Source organism: Arvicola amphibius, chromosome 3 (genome assembly GCF_903992535.2).
Source record: "Arvicola amphibius chromosome 3, mArvAmp1.2, whole genome shotgun sequence".
NCBI classification, from domain to species: domain Eukaryota; kingdom Metazoa; phylum Chordata; class Mammalia; order Rodentia; family Cricetidae; genus Arvicola; species Arvicola amphibius.
Window position 1 is genome coordinate 9,599,877 of NC_052049.1, and position 27,706 is coordinate 9,627,582.

A 27,706-nucleotide genomic window follows, 5' to 3' on the forward strand; every position below is an offset into this window, starting at 1 on the left:
TGGGTTAAATTAAGATGTAAGAGTTAGCCAATAAGATGCTAGAGCTAATGGGCCAAGCAGTGATTTAATGAATACAGTTTTCTGTGTGGTTATTTCAGGGCTGAGCAGCTGGGCGGCCAGGAAAATCAAGCGGCCCTCTCCTCCCACACTTGATGGACTTTTTGATAAAATCCTTGTTTCTGGGGAAGAAAGAAATTCTCAAGATCACAGCCACTGGTTCCGATTGGCTTCAAGTCCAGGGTTTGCAGTTCATTCTGTGGTGTAAGTCTCAAGACAAAACTATAACATGTGTGAGAAGTAATAAGTTTCCTCACCTCCATAACTTAGCCCAACACAAGCATCGTCTCATTGGATCCCCATCCCCATAAATGCCTCTCTTACAGCAGGCATGAAACTTGGCTAGCAGCCTCTTCCTCCTCTGTCTGAGGATGTGCATCAGGTGGCCCTGCCAAGCAGTGACAGAATAACCCTGCCTTTGGGATTCCTGCTTCATCTCGGGATTATACATACAATGACCAAATAATAGCAAATAAACAACAGCCTCTTGAGGTTGTGCAATGGCAAAACCAGTCGGTATTGTAGAAATACATGAAATACATGTTTATTACAAAACGAGCATTTAAGCTGAACCACAGAGTGTGTGCAGGCCTTGTCCAGACAATAGAAAGTCAGAATGGGGTGTACTTCATACAGTGAACACATGTACAGGAATTTCGGAGCAAACAAGAATAAATTGTTTCATCTGCATAGAGGACATCCAGTACAACTTGTGTAACTGATGGTTTGGTGAGAGCCAGCCAGACTTCTGCACAGCCTGCCAATCTATAAAAACTTAACACCTCATTGGCACGAGTAAATACATTGCGCTACATTTTCACAAGTGATTCTATCCAACTCCAAAGAACATTTTGTTCCATCTGGTCTCAATTAAGCAGGCACAGCCTTTGAGGATGGGAAGGAAAATGAACTCAGAAGCTGTCTCGTACGAACTGACCTCCCTTTGTGGCATGGTTTTAGACATCACTGCATATGTAGCATTAGGACACCCCCTGACAGTGCAGTATTTCTGTGGCCAACCCACCTGATATTCCTGCTGTGAACCATCACACCAGACAAAATGCAATGCATGACTTGCAGCCTGATATTACTTCCAGGGAACAGAAACAGAGTATATACACAATGTGGGGCTTATCTGGCAATAGTTTTTAAAAAGGACTCATGGAGATACAAATTTCAGAGGGTGGAATATATTCCCAGAGGACCATCTAGATTTTATTCAGAAATTGAGTGCAATTGTAAGGGCCTTGGGAAGCCCTTACAATTGAAAAGCTGTGAAATGGAATATCCTTGCTGTTTCTTTTAGAATATAAAGGCTATATCAGAGTGGGCAAAAAGATACAAAATGTGACCAGTAAAGAGGCCACACTTGTGTCCTGCCTGAGAATGACAAAGCCATACAGAGGTGGGAAAGTTACAGCAGAGTCTGAAGGCTTTCATTTTAACTTTGAAACTAAATCTTTTCTTTGGAAAAAGGAGAAGGGAGGTAAGGAGGCAGAAGTGAATAAAGAAACAAATGTACTTACAGCTTCCCTCCTTCGCCACCCTGAAAAAGGTAACCTTTGACCATTCATTGTGGCAAAGTACAAATAATGAAGGTGAAAGTGGGAAATGAATGGAAGAGAGACCTCAGTGCCCTAAGTGGCAAAACCCATTTTTCTTTTCTTAATAAGGCTTTAGATCTAGCTGTTCTTTGATTGAGGTACCTGAGTCGAGGTGAGGATAGTTACCTTGCCCATTTTGTGTTACCCTCTGCAGAGAACATGGTGAATACAGAGTCCCGCAGATTTTATTGCCGTTGCTTTATGAAAGTCATTAAGAAGTCTACCTGTGCTAAATTTTAAAGTTTTAGTTTTGAAAGCAAGGCCTGCTCCTTTTCAGTGGGTGAAAAGATGTAAGACCAGCATATAAAAAGTCTTGGAGAACATGAAGCTTTTAGAGGAAGGATTTACATTTTAGCCTTGTGCAGAATTCAGCTCTAGAGAACCTCTCATTCTGAGCTGTGACTTTCTCTAGGGAACTGGCACTATGTCTGTCCTGCTAGATGTCTCTCTCACTAATGTTTCTGCAGTTTTCTTGATTATACAAGAGCTGATTTACAGCTAATAAAATAGAGCAGCTCTATCATTTCTGAGTTATTATAAAATGATACATGAGAATAATGCTTTGCATTTGTGCTATTCTTACATCCCAAGCTCAGAGTCATGACTTTCTCATTTGCATTTGTTTTACCCCTGGGACAGAAGGAATTTAATAAATCACTTAGGGATGTGTGCACCTTAGTCCTTCCTTTGCTGTTTTCGATTCCATTTATCATATTGGTCTTGCTAAAAAGTAGTTTGGATGTCCATTAGGAAATTCCATTTGATAATCATATTCAAAATACTTCTTTAAGCTTAAAGAAAGTTCTCCTGTAGAACACACTCTCTTGTTTCCTTTTAATACACGTTTTTACCTGGGCAATGGTTCTGTCGGGGACACCAGGACCTAATAAGGAGGAAGACGTCTGAAGCAGTCAAGAGATTTATCATAGGCATTTGGAAGAGGTTCCTCCTCTGGGTTTTCTTTGTCAAACCAAATTTCCACAGTTTTTCATTTCTTGATATCTGAAAATACCATAGGATAAGAAGTATGTCATGTCACACAAACACCTTTCAGCAATTGCTCATTGTCATTGTCTATCAAACTTTCTGACCCTTCTAGGCACGTGTAGCCATATACTTTTACCATTTTAAACATTGTATGTCCTGGTGTCAAAAGTCTGGCTGTCTAAGATTAAATACCACTTTCCCCCAAATCAGGTCTATGCTAACATCAGCCTGCCACTGGCTGCCAAGGTAGAGAGAGTCCTGAGATGCTTCATTTCCCCTCTGCTTTATGGTAACAAATTTATAAAGAAAGACAAATCAATGAAGCCCTATTTACATTATCTCAAGGAAGACTCATTGGCTCCATAAAATTCTCTTATAATTCCGGTCTTGCTCATTCATGTTTCCTCATTTCCTAGGACCACTCTTGACTCAAAAGAAGACATCAAATACATATTTGTTCTTGAATAAACAGATTTGTGGTTAATATTCTATCAATCTAAAGTAATTTGAAGGATTGAATCCAATATTATCATCACATGGATGATCAGACCCCTGGTACTTATAGGCAACTGGCAAAGCATACGATGTATTACCATACATCAGATACAGACACCAAGAAACAAATAGGACACTAGAGTTACAGAGGCAAACACATCAAAGTTTCAAGCAAACAAATAATATCCATGAATTAATAGATTTTTTTTTCGGTTTTTCGAGATGGGGATTCTCTGCGGCTTTGGAGCCTGTCCTGGAACTTCCTCTTGTAGACCAGGAGATCCTCCTGCCTCTGCCTCCCAAGTGCTGGGATTAAAGGCTGTGCCACCACCACCCCCGGTGATTAATAGAATCTTAAGTCCTCTGATAATCACTTTGATAAAAGCCTCAAGTATATTCCTAGTTTAACCAAAAGAAGAACGTTGCTAGGTTCATGTTTAGAGTGCGTTTACCCATTGAGACGGTGGGACAGATCTAACGGGAGACCACCAAGTCCAGTTGGAATGGGACTGATGGAACAGGGGACCAAACCAGACTCTCTGAATGTGGCTGACGGTGGAGGAGGACTGAGAAACCAAGGACAACGGCGATGAGCATGAACTCTACAGCATGGGACAGGCTCACTGTGAGCCTTGTCAGTTTGGTTGCTCCACCTTCTTGGACTTAGGGGGAGCTGGGAGGACCTTGGACTTAACATAGTGAAGGGAACCCTGATGGCTCTTTGTCTTGGAGAGGGGTGGAGTCGGGGTATGGGTGGAAGGGAGGGGAGAGAAGGGGGAGGAGGAGGGGAGGAGATGGAAATTTTTAATAAAAAAATGAGAAAAAAAAGAAAGGAGCATTTAAGAATAAAAAATATTCTGTTTCAATCATGAAATTCTGCATAATGGGGCCAGATTTCACACATGTGACATACTATCCAATCCAGGGAAAACTCCTGGATGTATACTGATCGAAGTATAAACTAGAGTGCATTAATAACTCAAAATTTAAGTTATTTTTCCTAAAACAAGTAATTATACATTAATTGCAGGTTAGTAATAACAAGCATCACCAGTTGTGAGCCAGAGCATAATTCACTTCCGAATTCCAGCATCTGGTAAACTTGAACTATCGAAGTTAAAAACTCATCTCAGGATATTTCTTGGTCAAAACAAGCATCCATAGCATCTTCGTTCTGTTTCTGAATAAAGCCATCTTGCTGTCAATCTCCTTTCTCTATGATTATCAGGTAGTGAACAACCTCCTTTGGACTTGTTTTATACTCAACTTCCACTATGCCCGCTCATACCTGGTGGTGGGCAACTGAGTGTTTAAAAAACAGTGACATCTACAGATCAAGAGACAAATGCCAGCATGAGGTTCAGACCTGGATGACTAATTAAGAAGGAATTGGAAGGAAGGGGAGAGGAAGAGGAAGGAGAAAGACAAAGGACAAGAATGGAAATTTAGTAGAATATGCTGTTTATATTTCTTTCCATTTCTTTTCATTCTCTAAAAAGACCACACACAGAGAATTATGCATACATTTAATTATTCTATCTAATTAGACCCATCAGTGTTTCTATATATAGACCTTATAATAAGATTGTAGACTGAGACCTATGGCCAATTAAACATCCTGAGCACACTTCTTCCTACATAACCAGCCTTAAGAGGGTGCTGCTGTTTTCAGGCTGTGGCAGAAGCTGCAGGAAGGTCAAACACATACAATACCTTCTAAAACTAACAGTATAGGAAAGAAGCATCTCTCCTCCATACACACTGTAGTGATGAATCTGAAAGCTGCCCACCATGACAGTACCTTACATACATTCAATGAACATAGTACCTGATCGAGGATGTCTGAAAAACTGTCTAAGTTGCTAAGTTCCACCAAGTTCAGCCAGGACATGTCCAGGATCCATTTTGATGGTTTAGGAGGACAAGCTTTAAGATCCAATGAGGCACCACCTTTAAAATTAAATGTAAGAAGTTGCTAGCTTTTCTATCTTTGCTTTGAAACAATTCGTTTAGTAAACATTTCTATTTGAAGCGTCTTAATTTCAATGACTTTGCTACTTTAACATTTATTAAATTCAGAGATATAAATCACAGTGCGGAGCATGCTTCAAACCTAAAAAATAAATAAATGATTATAGAAAACTCAACCACACATCAGCATTATAGCTTTGAAATCAAACTGATGCTGAACTCTGTTAACCTGACCAACATCTAGGGCAAGCTATCTTATCAGCCTGGAACTCTCCCTCTACACTTTAAATAATATGGCCTACATGTTGTGCTATAAATGTATAAACCATGCAGGACTGAGGGCATGGCAGGTCACTAAATGAAAAGCTCTTCTCAATATTAAGAATGGCCTTATAATGGTATATGCTAATTTTAAATATATAGTTTCTCTACAGATGCTAGAATCACTACATATATTTGAAGGTTTCTCTTCTGTAAGCAATATTCATCTGTTTTGACCATATCTTAGGGCCTCTGTCACATTGCTTATATTGGGTAATCTAACAAGAACAAAAATTTCCATTTGGTACTGATTCCTGTCTTTTTTCTGATAACCTTCCTAAGCACACATAACTTTTAGCACCAAATGATAAAGGACACCTTCATAACACCATTGCTGCCACTTAAAAAAAAATCAGCACGTAAAAGTCATAATTTAAGTAAAAGAAACCATTAGGGACTTTTTAAAATGATGAAATAGGTTGTCTAATAAATAACATCCATTAAACTATTTCAAGAGAAAATGTTCTAAACATTATTCACAAAAGAAAAACCAACCTACTGAGTCATCCTAAAACTATTTGTTTGATAAAGCAGGTTATAAACAAATAATGTAAAAGATATTTATTAAGTCATTCTCTACCTAATCCAAATACAATGTACTATTAAACTGTATCCTTTTGTCAAATCAATCCTAGTTCATTTATAGTAAGGGAAACAGGGCCTTGAAACTATTTCAATGCAAATATTGACTCATAAAGTAAAAAAAAAATCTTGTTGTCATGCCAGGGAGAAAATGATAATAGCACCATGCTCAATTAATGCTTCATCAATTTTCATGACAACTACCCATCTTCCATCAAAATGTAGAAAATAAGGTAGCTACCAGTGAATTAACAAAATACTATTCTTGGAAATGGTGAGTGAGCCTCAAAGGTTTAAGCACTGTTCAGTGTTGAGAGAGGGCAACTATGTTGTAACTGTCTTGCCTGTTCCAAAAATATACAATGAAGCACAAGGAATGGTTGTATGTTGGGGAAAAAACTATATTTGATAACCCAATAGCAGATTAAATATATTATATAAGAAACAGCTGAGAAAGGAAAAATGGATTCATCAGGGCTCAGAGACTGAAACTCCAAACATGGTATCTACATGGGGTCCTCTGAGTACATGTTATGGCTGCTAACATGGTGTTTTGTAGGACTCCTAACAGTTGAAGCAGGTGTATCCCTGACTCTTTTGCCTGCTCTTGAGACTCTTTTCCTCCTATTGTGTTGCCTTGTCCAGCCTTGATATGAGGACTTTCACTTTGCCTTATTATATCTTGTTTTGTGTTGTTTGATATGTCTTGGAAACCTAGGGGGAGTGGATCTGGAGGGTAGGGAAGATAGGGGAGTAGGGGAAGAGGAAAGTGCAGTTGGAATATATTGTATGGGAGAAGAATCTATTTTCAATTTTAAAAAATTCCCAGATGGTCCAGGTTTATGATTTTCTCTTCATTACCTGAAACTCTTGCTTTGGGGAAAAAATTGCAAATTTCAAATTTATCCTAATATTTTCTTTTAAAATGGTACATGCTTATAATGAAAAGTAGCATTATTCCATGCCATCGTAAAATGCAGCAGTTAAATACTTCATATATCACATAAGCTTTGTCATCTTAGAGATGAATAAAAACCATAGTGAATAACTTAACTTTTTGTCACAGACTATTTGTATTGCTGTAATAGACTATCCTGGCTGGGCAAAAGACTCCTTAAAAATTATAGAAATTAGTTTATCATAGCTCTTGAGTATGGAAACTTCAAGATCAAGACATCCGTAGACTTAGTGTCTGGTAAGGTCTCAACACTCACTAGTTCAAAGAGCTCTTTATTCCCAACTTAACCTTACGTGGTGGGGACAATATCTCTCACCAACTGCAAGAAAATATTCTATGATGAAAGGCGAGCGTGCACTATCAGATGACTATAAATGTACATAATTAGGGTGCAATTTAATATTATGCCCATCCATTGGCAATTGAGGGCTGCTGGGAAAGGGTAGTCATCAGGATGCAGCCCTGATAGACTACCCATGTACCACTTCATGGCCCTATACTCATGGATATACAAACAGCACTAAGTGAATTCAGTGGATTTAAAGAGAGTAGTTGAAGGTGGGAGGATAAACTAAGGGATGCTTGTATGCAAGAAGTTGGGGAGAAGGAAATTAGAGTTAATATTAAAAAAAATAAGCATTATATTTGGGTATGAAAATTGTGCCAATGGGACATCACCGCCAAAATCTCCCAGATACGTAAACAATTACTGGCACTGAAATTTTTATTTACTAGACTATGGAGAAAAGTAGAGACATTGTTACCCATGATAGGGTTTCTTAGTTACTTTTCTATTGCTGTGGTAAAATACCATGCCCAATGCAACTTTTAAAAGAGTTTAACTTGGCTTACAGTTTCAGAGTATTGGAGTACATGATGGTGGAACCAAGGAAGAGCTGAGAGCTCAGATTAGGAGACACAACCATAAGGCAGAGAGAGAGAGAGAGACTGAGAATGCAGCAAGCTTTTTGCAGAACTCAACTGTGCTATGTATGCTACTAGGGAATAAAGGAATCCTTGATGTCACATAGCTGTGAACCTCTAAAGCTACAATAAAAACCAGACTGACAAGAGACATAATGGTGCTATAGTAACGTGACTATCATGGTAGTATCAAACTACTTTCTGATTAGATTTGAGGACCACTCCAGATGATCAAACCCATACCTGACTGGATTACTGGAACCAAGAACCCATGGCTAAACATGTTATAGGCCTTAGGGGAAAACCTGCTATTATTCTGCTAAATGTACATAGTGTTAAACAGAGTTCTAAAAATGTACTGTTTGACCATAGATTAGTGCATCTATCAATCCTCATCAGAGAATCATTTTTGTCAATAGATAGCAATTAACTCATACCCACAACTAGCCAGTATGCCGCAAATAAGAGACAGCAGAACAACAACACTCATCCCTACACAGAATATGTATATCACATCCCATCCGCCAAAGGCTCATGGATCACTTGCAGAAGAGGGAATGGAAAGACTACAAGGAATCCAATAGCACAGGAAATAAAATGAAAAATTAAAAAAATGAGATTGCATTATTTTAAATATGCATATCAAACGCTAATCAAGTCAAGAGAAAGACTACAGAATGAAAGAAAAATCTCTGTAAGCTATATCAGACAATTAGTATCTAGACTTTGGAAAGAAACCAAAAATTTAAGTACCAAAAATTAAACAAGTTGATCATGAATTGGATGGTAAATAGGGATGAGGAGGACAAAGATGATGATGATGGTGATGATGACAAACAAACAAGGAGGAGCAGAAAGTAAAAGGCCAATAAGCAAACGAAATGTTCAACATCCTTAGCTGTCAGGGCAATATGAATTTAAACTATTAAGACTCCATAACCCCAGTCAGATAGCTGCCATTAAGAAAACAAATAATGACAAGAACTAGCAAGGGTACATTTAGACATTGCTAGTGGGAATATAAATTACTCCAGGCACTTGTGGAAAAATAGATAGAGTTTCCTCAAGAAAATCCAAATTACCATATATCTCCAGCTCCCTATTCCACTATTGGGTATGTATCTGGAGGTCTCTAAGTTACCCACCACAGAGATACTTCCAAGATGTACTGCAGAGCTCTTCATAACAACCCAGTTATGGACTAGTCTAGGAGTCCTTCAACAAATGAAGAATATCACAAACCGACACATATATATGTACTTAAACATGGGTAGTTTTTAATCAACCATAAGGATAAACCATAAAAGTATGTTGTTTTCAAGAAAATTGAGGCAATAGAGATCATATTAAGTGAAACAAGTCAGATCCAAGCAAATATCACATTTTATCTTGTCAATCCTAAATTTTTACAAGACATATAAAATCATATATATATATATAATATATACATAAGCACATACATATGTCATGAATGTAAAGAAGTAAAACTGAGACAATGTAGGAAACTAGAAGGAGTAGGGGAGAAATAAGGGAATAAATAAGATCGAATTATATGACATTCTTTCATGAAAAGTATCTTTATGTACACAGGGAAATAGCTCAGTAGTACTAGAGTACTTGTCCAGAATGTGTGAGGGACAAGTTCAATTCCTAGAACTAGAAAGAAAACTCATGAAACACTACGATGTACATAAATAGATACCACTTAAGACATGGTGGCTAGAGGTCTGTTGCCTCCCCTGGCTTTTGGTTCAACTGTACATCCTAGTAACCCAGAGGACTACCTGTGATCAATAAAAATAAATACAGAATAAATAATCTATGGAATAGGCTATAGATAACCTCACCTATTCTACTTTAGCCTCCCATAGCATTGCTTTGTCTCCAACATACTCCCACTGGAAGCCCTTGTGGTACATCTTTTCCCCTTTAACACTCCTTCTATAAACTCTCCGTTGGTATTTTAAAATCTTTAATCAGGTGCCAATCACTGAGAAGATCTCCCCTACAAGGAACCCGTTATAGGCACAATGTAGAGCTTTAACTGTTTTTGTATCTCCTATCCTATAACTATCCATCCCATCCCCCGCCTTTATAGTGTCAATTGTCAACTTAGCAGGAAATAGAATCCTGTAAGAGACAAACCTACAGATACAAACCATGTCAAGAGACATACTTAGTCTTCGGGCATGCCTTTGAAAGACTGTGTTGCTTAGGTTAAGAGAGGTGGGCAGACAGACATTAAAAGTGGGGAGCATATCCCCGAGTGTGAGTCTAACTATGGTGTACAAAAGAGCAAGTGGTTGAGCACAAGACAACCCTCTGACCCTGCTTTCTGACTGCGGGATGTGATATGCCTGGCTCATTGGACTTTTGTTGCTCTAATTTTCCTGCCATGGCGGCTGTGTCTCAAATGATGCATAATGACCCTTTCTCCCTTGAGTTTTTATTTGGGGGGTTGGAGTTTGGGCCAGAGAATTCTGTCAAAAGCAAAAAGAAAGGTTAAAACTCATTTCCTCCCATTACTCTAAAGTGCTCACTAGCTTCCCACATAGTAGGTATGTTTACTTGTTTAATTACTTTTCTGTACCTGTCCCCCACCATTAACTCTTCTCCCCCCACCCCAAAATCAGACACACTGCAAGGGGTTGGTTCAATAAAATGTCTGTTCGATGCCATGAGAACACAGTTAATCTCCAACAAATATTCATCATTTTATAGATGATCAAACGGAATAATTCATGTAAGTAAATCATAAATGAAATGCAAAGAAACTATTATGACTTAGAAAGCAAAATAGACTTCCAGCAGAAGGCATAACCCAGATTAGAGATGGGGTTTTCAGCTCAAAAGATCTCAATTAAAGTGTGTTTTCCCTACATCAAAGATCCAGATTAGAGGTAGATCTTCCCAATTTGAATTGAATAAAATTTCCTCATTGGTGTGCTCTTCATCTTTTGGTTTTAGTTAATTCCAGATGTAGTTAAGTTGACAACCAAGAAGAGCCATCACAAATCCATCCCTTGTCAACTTGACACAAATCATATCTCCTTATGTCGTGATTAATTTCCAAATGAAAATAATGAATAGGTCATAATAATGCCCAAACATGATATAACTGTCCAATGTGCAATCACAAACCATAATATATTTAGCCAGGACATGACTAGGCCTAACATAATATAACCATCCTTTATACAACCATAAATACATTATAAATTTAGAATAGGTGGCAAAGTCCCTTGAGGGACATTCTCTTAGTATACCAAACTTAAATATGATAACCTCTGTTAATCTCTTAATTGATGTCACATCACATGATAAAGAAAATTGAGTAAAGAAAGCACAAATATCTGTACAAATGCATTCTTCACAAAATACAAAGAAGGACTGATGTCAATTCTAACCCTTGTTTCTGCACTGGTCACTTGACCTTAGATGGCACTGATAACTACTCTGCTCTACTACTCATTCTGCGTTTCTTCCACCCTCCTCAGCAGCTCTTGGTTCCTTTCCTGGAGGAATGATCCACGCCATCATTCCTGTATAAGGACATGAAAGAAGGGAGCTTTTTTTTTTTCCTGTCTGCTCTCTCCACATTGGCAAGTTCATTCATCCATCGGCATTACAGCTTACTTCCCCATAATTCTATCATACACTGAAGACCAACTGAGACATCTAGCCTCATGGACTCAACAGCTGCTGGATTCTTGGACCTTCTATTCATAGGCAGCCAAGGTTGGTTTAGCTGGACCACAGCCTGTAACTCATTACAATAAATCTCCTTTTTATATATAGAGGAAAAAAAAGTAAAAAAAAAAAAAAAAAAAAGAAAGCAAAATAGAAGCTCTGTGAAGTGCATTCGCATTCTGCACTGTGCACAGAACTTTACATGACCTTTAATGAGGGTGAGAAACTCCTCATGCTTGACTTCGGTTCCTCTGGATGTCAATCTTTAAGGTGAGCAACAATGTGAACAAGAATTTGTGTTCCTCGTATAAGCCTCGGGCAGCATATTTGAAAACCTCATAGGTCATGTGCTCAATGATATTAGCAATCCTCTTGCTTGTAATTGGGCTCTTGACAGACCTGGGGAAGAGACCCATTAAGACATGACATCATCCCACTGCCCTTTCCAATTGTCTACAGAAACAGCATTTCTGGTGAGGATAAAGGACTAATTTTTACTTTTACACATCAAGAAAAGGGCTCCTAAATCTAAAATAAACAAGAATTCTCTCAACGTGAAACAACAAAATAAGAATTCCTCATTGTTGTCTTAATCAATTTTACCCACAGGCCATTATTATTCACAACAATGTCTTGAAAAATTTCCCATTTAGTAGAACATACGAAACCAAAGGAGGCAAATCAGTGGATAAGTGGTCAGCATGACTTCCTCTGAGCCTAAGATGACAAGTCTGAATATGTGTTAACACTGTGATAACTGAACTAATCTCAGATTTAGGAAAAGAAAACACTCTTACTGCCAGGCAAAAAGGAGATTCTAATATCATTGTTCTAGTCCCCAGATAAAGAATTCAGCTTGACTTCCTAGAGACAGCTGTACCTGGATAAGGAAAGGTCAAACAAGCCCAGAAACTGCCGGAGCGAAGTCTGATACATCTCATTAACCAAGCGCATCTCAGTGATGAGGAAGTAGAGGATGCTGCCCCGTGTAGCAACTGAAAGACAAAGATCAGAGATGCACATAGCATAGGAATAGGAAATAAATGAGCTGTGCAAGCACATCACCCCAAGCAATTACTGAAAACAATATTTTGTCTCACCAGTACTGCCTACTGACAATGAGATCTAGAACAAAGCTTATTATTTAGTTCTTGTAAGTTTTTCATAGATTATTTATATTTATCAAATGGTACTAATGACACCAAGACATTTAAACTCTCTACACTCCTTTTAAGTATAGTTTTCTGTGTTTTATCAGAGTTATAAAAGAAAAGAAACTTTTAAAAATTTCCTATTTAACCTTTAGCAAAGGCTGCAGGAGGTCACACAGGAACTTACTCTGCAGCTCATGAAGAACCAAGTCTAACCTTGGCCTCAAGCTCTCGACGCAAACATCACAAAGATGAGGAATGGCAGTCCATAAAGCCATGACATAGCTTCAGCGCTTTTTTGCAGGAAAATGGTAAACAGCAAAAGAAAAGCCAATTGAATATTTTACATGTCTGGAGCAAACAATTAACACCATCTATTAAACGGGCAGCTGAAAATAAGCACCAGAAAACTGACTTCCAAATAAACACATTGTTCCTACATGATATGGAACTAACAGAAAGTCCACAGTACTAATGTCTCAGCTTTCACTAATTTGTAGCAGTGTTTTAATCTCTTGTTTTAAAATAAATTTATGAGTACCTTAAAGACTTTTCAGGTGTTACAGATAGTACCTAAAGTTTATACTATTACATATTTTTTTCCATTTCTGATTTACTAAACTGCTCAAAAGAAATGGCAGAAAGCATAATTGGCCACCCCACATGGCACAGCAATTTATATAATGTTCTTACTTTAATCAGTTGCTCTAATTCTCATTTCTGCCTTGCTCTATTTCTTGTGACATTTGTCTTCCATTACCAGACTCACCAGGTCGGTACTCCTCCCGGGCTGAGTTAATTTGAATTTCTGTCTCTACAGAAATGTCCAGCTTCTGTGTCACCTCCTCAGCTGTCTTTTTGGTATTGCTCAGCACAACAATGAGACTCTCATCTTCCACCAGGGACCCTTGAGTGCTCGTCAGGCGATAAAGCAAATTATCTTCCAGCTCCTTCATCTTTCTCTTGTTTGCTGTTACATCCTCCATGAGATGAGTTCGCTCTTTCTCCAATTCCTGTTAATTTACGTAAATATATTTTCATTATAACAGAACCTCTCTTTTGAGGGCATTCCTTAAAATGTGAAGCTCTCTGCCTGCTATCAGGCTTCAGTAATATACTGCATCTATCTTACTTGACTGAAAAACAGACACGGACATCAAAAAGCAAAGAAAATAGGCAGAAAATAGCATCTAATGTATTCAAATATATTATATACATACATTTGTTTACATTATATAATATATATGTACTACAAATACCTCTATTCCTCATTTGTGGTTTTTTAAGTCAGCATTTCAGTGGTTTTTGTGATTATATACAGAGGGAAGTCAAATTTGAAGACAAACATACAGATCACTAATTTAAAACATAATTAGTTCTGTTCCTTCTTTGAACGAATTCTGCTGCTTTAGTAAGATTATCTCTAACTTATAGGTTGAAAATGGTACTCTCTTCTCAGGGGAAGTAACTCTGTGTTAATCAGGCAAGTAATCTAAGCTATTTCTTTAGGCACAATAGAATTGAAAGGAGCTCAACAGTTCATCATGGTAGTACATACCTGTAATCCCAGCACTCAGGAAGTTGAGGCAGGGAGATATATATATATATATATATATATATATATATATATATATATATATATGTGTGTGTGTGTGTGTGTGTGTGTGTGTGTGTGTGTGTGTGTTATGTATACAAAATACATTTTATAAAATTATCAAAGAATTAGTTATATATTACATGTTAATTATATATATATCATATATGTATATGTAGTAGGAGGCTGCTTGTTTGTTCCCAGCTTGCCCAGGACTCAAAAATAACCACATAGAAACTATATTATTTAAATCACTGCTTGGCCAATAACCTAAAGTGTCTTTCTAGCTAAATCTTATATCTTAAATTAGCCTATTCTATTAATTGTGTATCACCATGTGGCTGTGGCTTAACCAGATAAAGTTTCTGTCCAGCATCTGTCTCCTGCGGTGGCTACATGGTGTCTTACTGACTCTGCCTACTCTCTCAGTCTTTCAGTCTGGGTATATTCTGTTAAGCCATTGGCCAAAAGCAGCTTCTTTATTAACCAATGGCAATAAAATATATTCATACCATACAAAGGAGAATCCCACATCATGTATATATGATACAAGTGCAAGGGTGGCCTAGACTACATAGTAAGAATTTGTCTGAAAAAAATAGCAAAATAATTTTCTTTTCATTTGAAAACTTTTCTTGACCTGAAAAGGTACTATTCTCTTCCCCCAAAAATTAACAATATAATGTTGGGTGGGGTAGTCAATGGGTAGCATGCTTACCTAAAATGCATAAAGTCCTGGGTTCAAATCTCATCACCCTCAAAACCAGGTAAAGGTGCATGCCTATAGTCTCAGAACTCAGGAGGTAAGGCAAAGGGTTCAAAGTTCAAGGTCATCCTCACAAAGCAGCTTTGAAGCCAGCCTGTACTACTAAAAACCTTATCTTAAAATATATTTATATCTCTATCTTGATAGAGATAGGTAGATAGATGATAGAAAGATACATGGATGGATGGATGGATGGATGGATGGATGGATGGATGGATGGATGGATGGATACACACATGACTATGTATGTATATTATATAAGTACATATTGACATATGTTTTCAGGGACCATCATGTAAAAGTGAACAGAAAGAGTATAACAGCCAGAGGTGAAGCCATGACTTCTGGACCCTGCAAGATACCTGTATTTGTGAACTACAGCAACTATAGCTGCCAGCCCAAGATCTGGACAGGATTAAGCCAGTCCACATTCACATCCCAGCATGGGATGAGAACCTACTCATGAAATCACAGTCTTAGATGAGAAGCTATGTTAGTTCATGGCTTCTTGGGAGGAATGGTCAGTTTTCATGAAGGGTATGATTGATCATGCTCCAGGGGATGGTTCAATATCCAGGAGTATATGGGAAGCACAAATTGAATTTATGAATTATTAAATTTAAAAAAAGAAAGAGAAAACACAAATTGGGTGGTTGAGGTACACCTGGACAGAGTTAAGGAGAGAAATTGGGTAAAATATGATGAAAATACATTTTATAAAATTCTCAAAGAATTAGGTATATAGTGCATCACTATGTATGTGTATGTGTATGTGTGTGTGTGGGTATATATATATATATATATATGTATATATATATATATATATATATTCCTCTGAGTTACCAGTTTTATCGCTTAGGCCTTATAGTTCAGGAGAGCAACATTCTGGGAGATTATTGTCAATAATGTTTCTTTCCTTGGAAGCTCAGAGAGCGAAAGGAAGCAATGCAATTGACAGTGAGCCAGCCACGGGAGTGTGACGCTCAGAGGCAAAGGACAGCAGAGAAAATACACTGATGCTACGATAAGCTTTGCGTGAAAGTGAAGAACTTATGCAAAAGGCTTTGAAGCTAAAGAAAATAATCAAAAATGTAAAGTACAGTAAGTAAACAGTACTTGTAACTGGTAAAAGAAACGTGTAGCCCTGATTTTCCTTGAAAAGCCTAAACATAGTGCCAATTAATGATGTGACCAAATGTAACAAGGTATAAATACGCATAACTGCAATCAAGGGAAACCCAGGGTTAAATGTGAGATCAGCAGCAAAATCACACTGACAGCCTTTCTCAGTTTAGAATGTGACTCACGGCAGCTACAAGTCTATCTACACTGTGCGCTGCTCAGAATCCTAGGGAAGCATCAGAAAAGAGCATTTCACCAGTAGGTACTCAGGATGCCTTCGGCATCCAAATTCCACTCCCTGCTGAAAGAGGTATAAGTCTATGCAGCAATGAACCCTATGGACTAATATTACATAATGGAGGTACTAGTTAATTACTGGATGGTGTTATCTTCTGTCTCTTAGGATCTAGTGCTCATACAAACCTCAGGGGAAAAAAGTCATATCTACAAAAAAAAGGTCTTATTAACCAATATTCAAGTCCCTTCACTTTTATGGGTAATATAATTCTTCATTTCTAGGATCTTATGATTGTGAGAAAAGAAACACACAGCAGTCTGCAAATTATGCTTTGTTTTGTTCACCTTCAATATGCTAATCACTCAGCTGGGGATGTCCTTCAGTTAATTAAGTATCACTTCTTTACCACACAAAATGTCCTGGCTTTGATCCTCAGCATTGGAAATAAAAGACAGATGATAAAGGAAGACAGACAGTCAGAGAGAAGATAGGCAGATAGACAGATGACAGATAGATACACAGATAGATAGATAGGCATAGATACAATAGGTAGATAGATGGTACAGAGTTCATAGGCAGGTACATAGAAAATTGATTGATGAAATGTGACGGATAAGAGAGAGAGAGAGAGAGAGAGAGAGAGAGAGAGAGAGAGAGAGAGAGAGAGAATTATTGGTAGATGGTACATAGTTCCAGGTAGATAGAAAATTGATGAGATACTCCAAATAGGTAAATAGATGATAGAGAAAGAGAGGGTTGATAGCTAAAGAGATGACAATAGTGACATAAAAATAAATATTGATGGTAGGTAGATAGATGATACATAGGTAGGTGATAGATCAATAGATAGATTAATACATACGTAATATATAGGCAACTGCCAAACTGTGTCCCAGCTTCTTGTCAGTCCCTCATTGTATAACTTTTCAGTGTCTCCACTTGAGACTTCAAAGAAATGATTGCTCCTTACCACTGTCACCAAAACTGAGCTCTAATCTGTCTGAAATTCTGCCCAACATCAGCCTTCTTCATCCCAGCAAGTGGAACTCCAGACTTCAGCTTCTCAAGCCAAGGCTTCAGAGTATTCACTTTTTAAAAAGGGATAGTAGTAGTAGTAGTAGTAGGTGTGGTGTGTGTGTGTGTGTGTGTGTGTGTGTGTGTATGTGTGTGCATGTGTGTGGTGTGTGTATATATGGTGTGTATGCCACTGTATGAATGTAGAAATCAGTGGACAATTGTGGAAGTGGTTCTTTTCCTCCATATTTAAGTGGGTTCCAAGGATTGAAGGAGGATCTCCCAGCTTGCACAGCAAGCCCCTTTACTGACTGAGTCATCTCACAGCCCCCAGAAGATATTGCAGTCGCTTCCTTTTCCCAGATTCCACAATAAATTAATGATCAAAGCCTAACATCTCTACATCAGAATCTAATCTTTCCTCACTGACCATCACTCTGGTCTAAACTCCTAAGTGAGAAGTTCCCACATCTGGGCACATTTGAATCAGGTGGGAAGCTTGGATTGCAGATCTGGAGCAGGGTCCAGGATCTGGAATTCTAACGTATTCCAAGACAGTGGGATACAACTGGTCTCAATGTAGGACTCTGAGACTTGTTACATCAAACACATGCTTCATTCTTCTCGTGAGACCTCTGCACTGGCTACCGATTTATCAGATATATTCTTCCCACAAAGTTAATTGTCTTCCCTTCTACAAGTCTTTCTTAAATGTACCTTCTCAATGAGGTCCACTACCTATCCTAAATGTGCAACCCACCACCTGGTTCCCCAGTTCTCTGTCTTGTCATGCTTGGTATTTATTTATTTTGGGAGCATGTTGACTCCTTCTAACAAACATGAATAACTATGTGTATGCTACTCTCTTAGAATAGTTGAAGGTCTGATTTGCTGGTTTGGATTTGGTCTGTTTTGGTCATTTAATAAAATCCTCCAATTCTGACAGTGATGCCTGGTACCGTGTGCACGCCATTAATATCATGGAACAAATGATCAGTGCTGTGTCCCTAACAGGCAGACTGGACCATAAAGTGAGCTGAGAACTCCAATCTCTGTGCCATAAATACAAACATGAACATTCTCTCTCTCCAAACCACCAAGTTAAAAATAAGGGCTGTTGTGAAAGAAAACTGCATAAGAGCAAACAGCAAAGACTACTGACTCTACGTTATATTCAGGTCCATGAATTCTTATTCGTTGAGCAATTTTGGTGGGAAAGACCCCACCAAATTCTGAAATTCATGGTCTGAGCCCAGTGAGCCAGTAACCAGGTCAGAATAGAAAAGAAACCCATCTTTAAGCAAAGCATAGGTCTAGAAAGTCTACTGTTTATAATTTGCTGAGCCGTAGCCACTCAAGGGAAACACATTCTCCCCATCACCGCTGCCATCTGCTGTGCCACATTTGAAACGTCCTTAGTCATTGCTTACATTCATTTATTCACTAAATGAGAATTTCAAACCAGGAAATATAGAAATTAGTACAAACAGGTGACATTTACGGGCTGCTCTAATGCTGCTTTCTGTCAGCAGTTTTCCGAAAACCCTGCCTTTTGTGGCATCAGTAGGAAACAAAGTGGTGATAAGTAACAAAACATTTAAAGGTGTAAAGTTCACACAGTGTGGCCTCTGACCTGCTAGAGGGAAATGCTGCGAAATCTTCACCTGTAGCAGGCTCGGAAAGGAACCTAGGATGGCAGAAAGACACATTCTGGGATGGTTATCTGCATCACAGAGAGCATTTTATGGTGTCACACAAGCCTTAGGGCTTTTACCCATAAAATGTTCATGAAACAGCACAGATGGATGGTCCAGGCATCCTGTAGCTAAGACAGGCACTGTATGGCTGCTCAGGCTAGCTCTCCTTCTCCTAGAAATATGTCTATTTCTATTCGAAATAGCAAGCAGACTATTTCTTAATATGTGGAATAGGTTAGAAAAATGTTTAAACTTCTGTATATGTGCCTATATATCTATCTAAATATCTTAGTTTGCCAAAAAAAAATTATCTTTGATGAGAAAGGTTTCTAGACAAAATAATTTTGATTCTTAGTTGAAAAATACTATCTTCTTGAATGTCAGAACTCAATTTATAATCCTATCTTCCTAAAGCACATAGAGATGACTCATTTGAATGCAGTGACTAGATTATGGCAAATGCCTCAGGAAAAAAAATAAGACAGATCAGCTCAGACCCTGATTCACCACCCAGACTGAGAAATCTCAGTCACATGAGAAAATTCAGAGATACTATATGGTGGGAAGAAGAGATATTGGGGAAAGGAGAACCTCCCTGATAAAAACAGACAATGTTAATCTGTGCACAGTCAGTCATGGGACTGGAAAGACAGCTTAGCCAGCAGGTGTTCACCTGACTTCAGTCTCCAGCACCCACACAGAAAAACCAGGCATGATGTTGGATGTTCTTCTTTATATGCCTTGCATTTATTGGTTGATGAATAAAGTTGTTTCAGCCAATGGCTTAGCAGAGTAAAGCCAGGTGAGAAGTCCAAACAGGGATACAGAAAGAGAGAGAGTAGGCAGAGTCAAGGAGACACCATGTAGCCGCCGAAGGAGTAACATGCCACACCTGTAAGCCACAGCCTCATGGCAATACACAGATTAAAAAATGGGTTGATATAATTGTTAGAGCTAGCCTATAAGAAGCCTAAGACATTGGCTTAACAGCGTAACTGATAATAAGCTTCAAAGCAGCTATTTCATTAGTGGCTGTGGGAACTAGCAAGACCCAGTGGGTAGAGGGAAATCAGTCCAGTGGGACCAGGCAAGACAGAGAAAAGCCTTCTGTCTACCAGCTGTGTGGCATGTGCCTGTAATTCTAATGCTGGCAAGTTGGAGAGGAGAGGAATGGATGGTGCATAGGAGCAACACCGGAGTTTGACCACATACACACAGGCATGTGTATGCACACTTGTACACACACACACACACACACACACATACACACACACATAAGTCCATCAAGTCATTTCTTTTATCTTTACATTTTATTTTGGCAAAGCTAAGAAAAAGATAACTATAATTATTATATTGATGTACATAGTAAGATAATCCCCTGGTGCTGAAAAAAATAAATACAAGTAAATAGACTGTCGTGCTACCCTGGCCATGATGCTTGAAAAAAACTGTTTATTGTATTAATAAGGGGATGATTTTTCTCAAGAAGAGGGAAACACTAGCTATCCCTGGACCCATACTTATCTTTGTAAGGCTGATGAAAGTCTCTAAGAATCTGAAATCACCCCTCGATACTCTAAGCCTCCCCCGCTACTGAAGCTGGGTACTGGTGGTTTTGTTGTTGCTTTTGCTTTGTTTTATTACAGCCAGCATCAGTCAGACCAAATTGTTTCTTCCAGGGAAATTGTATTTGTCTCAACACAATATAAGAAAACCAAAGACAATTACATTATGCAACCTGCCACCAAGGCTACAGGTGACATCAGAGCCTAGGGCTGTTGTGCTGGATGCTGGCCCAAAAGACTCTTGGGATTTCATATGCTCAACAATACATTCTGGTGATTCAAACCCCAATCTTTACTGAAGTACCAGGGTGGCATTGCTGCATCTCTCCAATCACCTCCTAAAAAGTAACAGGTACACAATGAAGGTTGTTATTTCCTCCACGGCTACTCTGCCAGAACCAACACTGGTTCCTCTCACAGTGAGGTTAACTGCCCATATGAACTTGTGAAGCTGGGTTAAAGGCTCCTCGAGCAAGTCCTGAACTCATGCATTTCACTCATATATTGTAATTAAAAACACAGTGAGAGATGGGGAAGAGAGAGGAGAAAGAAGAAAGAGACAGATATTTCCCCTTTCTCTTCCAGCTGTAGAACTCAGAAGAGCAAGCCTGATACAGCATGCAGAAAACATACAGACAGGAAGAGGTGAAGAGTCAAGGAATCTGCCAATGATCTTAACCCAATAAATCTTCGGGTCAGTATAGCATGGGCCATAAAGTAAAAGAACCTCACTGCTATCGAACCCATGAGAAAGTCAATAGCAACCTCAGCCTCACCGTGGTAGTCTCATTAAAGCCTTCTACATCTCGTTGCATAAGCTTCACACGCTTCCCAAAGGATGCTGACTCCGAAAAGGGGAGTTTATAAATTATGGGTCATTTTTGTCACTGAGCAGTAAGCTAATTATACCCCCCACCCCCGCTCAAAAAATATAGTAGCAAAGGAAGCCAGCACTGGGTTATGTTTCTAGGGCTTCATTAAGTCAGTGGCTGTCCTGGCTAGCTTTTGCTATTATCTTAACACAGCTTAGAGTCATCTAAAAGGAGAGCCTTAGTTTAAGAATTGTCTAGATCAGACTGGCCCATAGGCATATCTATGTGGGATCATCTTGACTATTAAATTATATGGGAGGTAGAGCATGTACCCATTGTGGGTAGTCCTGAATTGCACACAGGCAAGTAGTCTTGAATTGCATACAGCGTCTACCTGAGTGTAAGCTGGCCTGTAAGTCAGCAAGCAGCATCTCCCCAGTTCTTTCTGTCCTTCTTTGCCTGTGAAGTCAGTTCTTCTTGAAGAGCTAATAATGTGTGGAACAGCAAGCAGGCTTGCCTTCAAGTTCCTACTTTGAGTTCCTGCTCTGACGTCCCTAAGCAATGAACTGTGCCTTAGAATTCTAAGCTGAGAAGAAACCTTTCTTCCCCTCACTGTTTTTGGTCAGAGTATCTGTCCCAACAACAAGATCAACCCAGAACAGTAGAGTTCAGAGGCTACATGAATTCTTCTTTATTTTGTACTCAATTTATTTATTTGTGGGAGGAAGCATGTGTCACACACACATGTGGAGATCAACTTGCAGGAGGTGGTTCATAAATTCCACCATGTGTGTAATAGGAACAAATTCAGGTCAACACGCCTGAAACCAGCAGCCTTGACACACTAAACCAACTCAAACGCCACAGAACTCTGAAAGTTTTACACAGACTCATCAGGCACACAGGAGCTCTTTTAGACAACAGGACTAGACTGGGTCATCAGAGAGAGGGCTCAGTGTCTAAGAAAGAATGATGCTCTTGCAGAAGACGCAGGTTCAGGCCCCAGCACTCATGCTGGCTGGTAACAACTGCCTGCAATTTAATTTCTAGGAGAAGTGACATCCTCTTCTGATATGATATCTTATGATATGCATGGGATACATATCAATGCACAGAGGAAAAGTGCATGTTTATACACTCACATCAATAAAAAATCAGATAAACAAAAACTGAGCTTACTTACGGCCCAAGAACAAAATTTACATCTTATATTCTAAGAAGAATGATAACAACACAAAGAAAACCAAAGGTAAACGGGTAAATAGAATCCACAGACCAAGAAGCTCTTTATAGAAACAAAACCATTGAAGAACAGAATAACAAAACAAAATAACTATATTCTCAGAGTTACATTGTTCATTTTGAGAAAGTTATCACTGGCGTGCATAATGTATGAAAATCTATAAAACATGTGGGTAGGGATGCAGCGCACAACGCCTGTCTGTGCTCTATGCGCTACCATACAGTTCGTGAGCTTCGGGCAAGGGGCTGGAGGTTGAAAAACCTCTAGTCACTGGTAAGAAGCCCCCTATTCAACAGCACCCTGGAGGCTTATATACCCAACAGTCAGGTGGGCCAACAGGTGAAAACCTTATCCTCTGATCCTCAAGGCCAAGGCAGCACGTGCTCGTGAAGCAGAGCTGGTAAACAACTTTGACACAGCTTTCAGTAACTCAAATCAGAAGGAAAGTAAAGATCTCTAGCAGGGAAGAGCAGCTGGAGGCCAGGACTCCAAATGGTCCCCACATAAAGAGATGATTTTGTAAAGTGCCTGCCACAAAATCATGAAAACCTAAATTTGGAACCCGAGGATTCATGTAAAAAGCTGGGCACTGTGGCGTGCACCTGTATCCCCAGCCCTGGGAGATGTGGTGGGAAACGGGTGAGTCACTGAAGCTGACTGACTGGCCAGCAGAGCTGACGTAACCAGCGCCAGACTTAGTGAAAGGTCACATCTTGAAAAATAAAGGTGGTGTAACTGGAAAGATGGTTTTAGAGCTAAGAGCAGCCCTCGTCCTCGCAGAGGACCCAGGTTCAATTCCCAGCACCCATATGGCAGCTCACAATCCTCTATAACACCAGTTCCAAAACATTCAATGGCTTCTTCAGACTTCTACAGGGACCAGCACGTATGTGGTGCACAGATACTCATACAGACAAAGCACATATAAAAATTATTATTATTACAATCATTATCATTATTATTATTATTATATGGTGATGCTGATAAAAGTTTAAATTAAGAAGGTGAGGAGAAATACCCAGTGTCAATCTCTGGCCTCTACACACATTTGCATATATATATGTATACATATATATGTTGTGTACATATATATGTTGTGTACATATATATGTTGTGTACATGTGCATATACACACATTTACATATATATGTATATATATGCACATGTACACAACACAGCCCAGTACATGCACGCAAAGAAATACATACGTAGATAATTGGCTAATACTTTTCCTTACATGGAAAAAGAAAATACTGAAGAATTAATGTGAATTTAGGATTACAGATTAGTGGCTTCTAAAGAAATGCCAATGTTATAACTAATATTCAGGACACAGGAAAACTGCAGAGATAATGGAGTAATTAATTCAATTGCTGCTTTAATATTATTTTTCTCAATTTAAGACAGTGCAAAAACAGAGTTGGTCTTGATTCCCCCACCTGTTTCTCCATGAGGATGACTCTCCCAAGTAACTGATCCTCCAAGCCTCTCATAGTGACTGTGAAGTCAATGATGGAGGTCCGAGCACTTATTTCTGGGGTGTAGGCTGGATTTGGCAGCTTGGTAGTAATGTAGAGTTTAAAGCCATCCATAACATCTACTTCCTTGTCACCAACTTTCACCTTTATTTAAAAAGAAAATTAAACAGCAGAGAGATACACCTGAGTCCTTTTCATATTACATCAGTTATTGATTGAATTAATTTGCTACTGAATTTAATTTGTATAGCAAAAACAAAAAAGAAACTATCACTAGGTACTCACAGAACTTCAAAATCCTACTAAGACATCAGAGGAGAGACCAGAAAGGAAGGAGGAAGGGACAAAAGGAAAGAAAGGGGGAGGTAGCTAAGACTTCTAATCATACCATGTAATAGGCAAAGAATTTGTTGTCAAAAGTGTTGTGACTAAGCCGAAGAACTGAGAAAAAGCTAATCCACAATTTGCTCAGAACTGGAGAATGATGAGGTTTGCTACTCACAAACTGGGGTTTTGGAAGTCCCACAAGCAAAGCCCAAAAATGGCATGAGAAAGCAGGGTGGGGGCATCTGTATAGAATTTATGGCAGGCAAGGGATAGGGCCAAGATAAAGACTCAGGGACACACATGTGGCTTCAATTTCTAACCAGCCATGTAACAGAGTTCAAGGATTTCATAAGTGTGCCCATATCTGTACAGACAAAGTGGGGGGACATGAATGTTCTTAAAGATTTCAGTAGTCAAAGATCAAAATAGAATTCATTTTTTTTTGTTACAGAAGTAAAAGAGACAAACATAAGAAAGGATTGTTCCTCATTGATTTAGTCCCAACTCAAGAAGAGCAGAAAAGTAGCCCACCCCACCCCCAACCGACTTCAATTGCTGCCTCTTGATAAAACTGGGTCTCATCTACTAGAATGCAGTACGCTCTACATATTGCGACCAATGGGTTTAGCCTACCTTAAAGGTAGACCCAGACTTAATGACTGTGTCTCATCTACTGGAATGTAATATGCTGTACATTGCTACCAATGGGTTTAGCCTACCTTAAAGGTAGATCCGGACTTAATGAAGTTTTTTTCCAAAACATTGTCCAGAGCAGGATCAAGTTCCTCCCCAACATCTTCTATGAGTAGCGGCCGTCCAAGGGAAAGGCTGTCCTCCAGGTGGTTTCTAAAGTACTTATGGGTTAGAGATGTAGTCTACAAAGGGGATGGGGTCATAAGGTTACTCTAAAGGGACAAGCTCATGATGCAATAGAAAGTGATGTCATGTGAACTCTAAACACTCTGCCACTGGAAACAAAACCAGGACATCAAAAGCCTTGGCACTGAAACCGTGCTACGTGAAGTAATGAAAGCTTAAACGTTTTCGTGTTGCCTTTAGTAGACAAATATTATCCCCTGCCTGAAGCATTTGAAAGTTGTGTGGGACATCTCTGCTCCTTTCTTTCCCTGTTGGTAGACAACTAGAAGTCTGTTCATAAGCACAGCATATGTAGAGCATGTGGCTCTGCCTTTTCTGATTATCAAAGAAAGCCATAGCATTGACAGATAAGAGTCTGAGCCATGAGTCACTGATATATGGTGCTAATAGGTGTGACAAAAATGGAAACAATAAAGTTTATGGAAAAGACTTTGTTATCAGATATAAGCTTAAATCTTATTTAGGATTCCAAACAAAACCTGTAATACAAATATTTCTCTCCCCCCCACACACACTATTTTTTGGAGGAGATCTATAGAGAAATACAACTTGAAGTATATAAATGTACTCAAGAGGAAATCACCTGGAGTTCATTTTGACTTTCTTTATTTTTAATCCAGATCTTGCCTTGAATCTGTGGATCAATTAGCAGAGGATAGCGAGATGCTTTTGTGACAATAATCCCATTCTGGATAGACAGATCGTCATTTGGAAGGCCTTGTAGATTCCACTCACTGATAGTAGGGGCATCAATCAACATCTCATTAAGATTTAGATCATTCCCAAATGGAATTTTACGGGCTTTCATTTCCTTCTTCCAATCATTTAACAGCAGATCTCGAAACTCTTGGTTAAATGGACCAGAATATGATAGAAAAGCTGTCGCCAGAAGCACATCCCCTAAAACGGAAAGCAAGCACCCCTAAAATATTCTGTTACCGTCCATACAATTGTGTAAGTCACTAAAATTGAAAAAGTAGTATAAAACTGCAACTATTCTTTTAAACTAAATTACACAAATCAACCTGTAAACATGGGCTACAAATGGCTTGATAAATAAGTGTGAGTTTGATTGAAGTTGAACAGAGTCTAATTTTCCAATTGAGAAACAACTGTCAGAATTCAAACATTGGGTCATCATAACTTTGTTGTAAGAGAGTGACCTCTAGGCAGGAGAGTGGAGAAAAACGTATAGCTCAATAAAAACAATTAAAAAATAAAAAAAAAAAAACAGAGAAGACAGAGTCTTCATCAACATGCCCTTGATCAATATTCCCACACTTATCAAAGCATTTGAAAGTGAACTACAAAGTGAAGGTCATTAACCCATTAAATCAGAATCCATATGTCCCAGACAATCACCTGTCTCCTTGAAATTTAACTAGACACACAAACACATAGAGGAATTTGAAATAAGCAAGTGTTGTTTGATTAAAGCTTAAGGCTTCTGACTCCATCACAGTCAACACACAGTCTCATTAATAAAAGAAGTTACAGACCTACAAGTCGTTTAGTTTGTGCAGCAAACTCTTTGCTTTGTTCTGTCCATCGTTCCTTTTCACCTGCCAAGCCACTGATGAGCGTGGACGCTGTCTGCATTTTATGCCTGCATCGCTCTGCATCTTCAAGCAAGGTCTGAAGAAGGCCAAAACCAGAAGGAAACATTTACTCAGAAAAAAAAAAAAAGTAGCTTCTAGTTCAAATGTGTAGCTTTAAAGCATTTATTGTCGGCCCATCTTGGGGCATGGAAAGCCCGTTTCACAGGAAACACAGATTCTACCTCCAAGTGTTTGTGTTGGCCCTGTTCTGTCTGTAGTTCTCTATCTGGTGCCTTGAACCCAGCATCCAAATCCTCTTAGGTATCACTATCAGAAGATGATGGACATTCCTGTCACTCACTAGTAAAATCACACAGGGTAGCATCATGTAGCACAAAATATGTAAAGAATATAAATTCTCAGGAAAATGCAATTAAGAATATCTCTAATGCTGAACCCTGGGGTCATCCATGCTTTATATAAAGCAACACTTCATTTCACGTCAGAAAAATCTTAGATTACCTTCTCCTCATTGTACTTCAAGGTATTTGCGTAAATTTCAACCTCATTTAACTTATATGTATTTTTTTAGCCTGTCCTTGAGCCAGAAAAAGAACTTTAAGGCAGACTTCCATACATTACTGCCAATCAGAACCCAATCCTATACCCAGCTTCTGGTTCTGATGATGGGGC

At 38.8% G+C, this 27,706-nt stretch overlaps 1 protein-coding gene across 1 annotated transcript in view; it reads right to left on the reverse strand.

The window, feature by feature from the left end:
- Dnah5 (dynein axonemal heavy chain 5) overlaps positions 1 to 27,706 on the reverse strand; it is a 214,837-nt gene that overhangs the window by 25,280 nt on the left and 161,851 nt on the right. Inside the window, 13 exon segments of the mRNA XM_038322871.1 lie at positions 2,513 to 2,533; positions 2,535 to 2,555; positions 2,557 to 2,639; positions 2,642 to 2,663; positions 4,972 to 5,093; positions 11,797 to 11,830; positions 11,832 to 11,988; positions 12,470 to 12,584; positions 13,510 to 13,753; positions 24,231 to 24,413; positions 25,316 to 25,471; positions 26,059 to 26,375; positions 26,975 to 27,110. Of these exon segments, the coding sequence (XP_038178799.1) occupies positions 2,513 to 2,533; positions 2,535 to 2,555; positions 2,557 to 2,639; positions 2,642 to 2,663; positions 4,972 to 5,093; positions 11,797 to 11,830; positions 11,832 to 11,988; positions 12,470 to 12,584; positions 13,510 to 13,753; positions 24,231 to 24,413; positions 25,316 to 25,471; positions 26,059 to 26,375; positions 26,975 to 27,110 (1,611 nt within the window).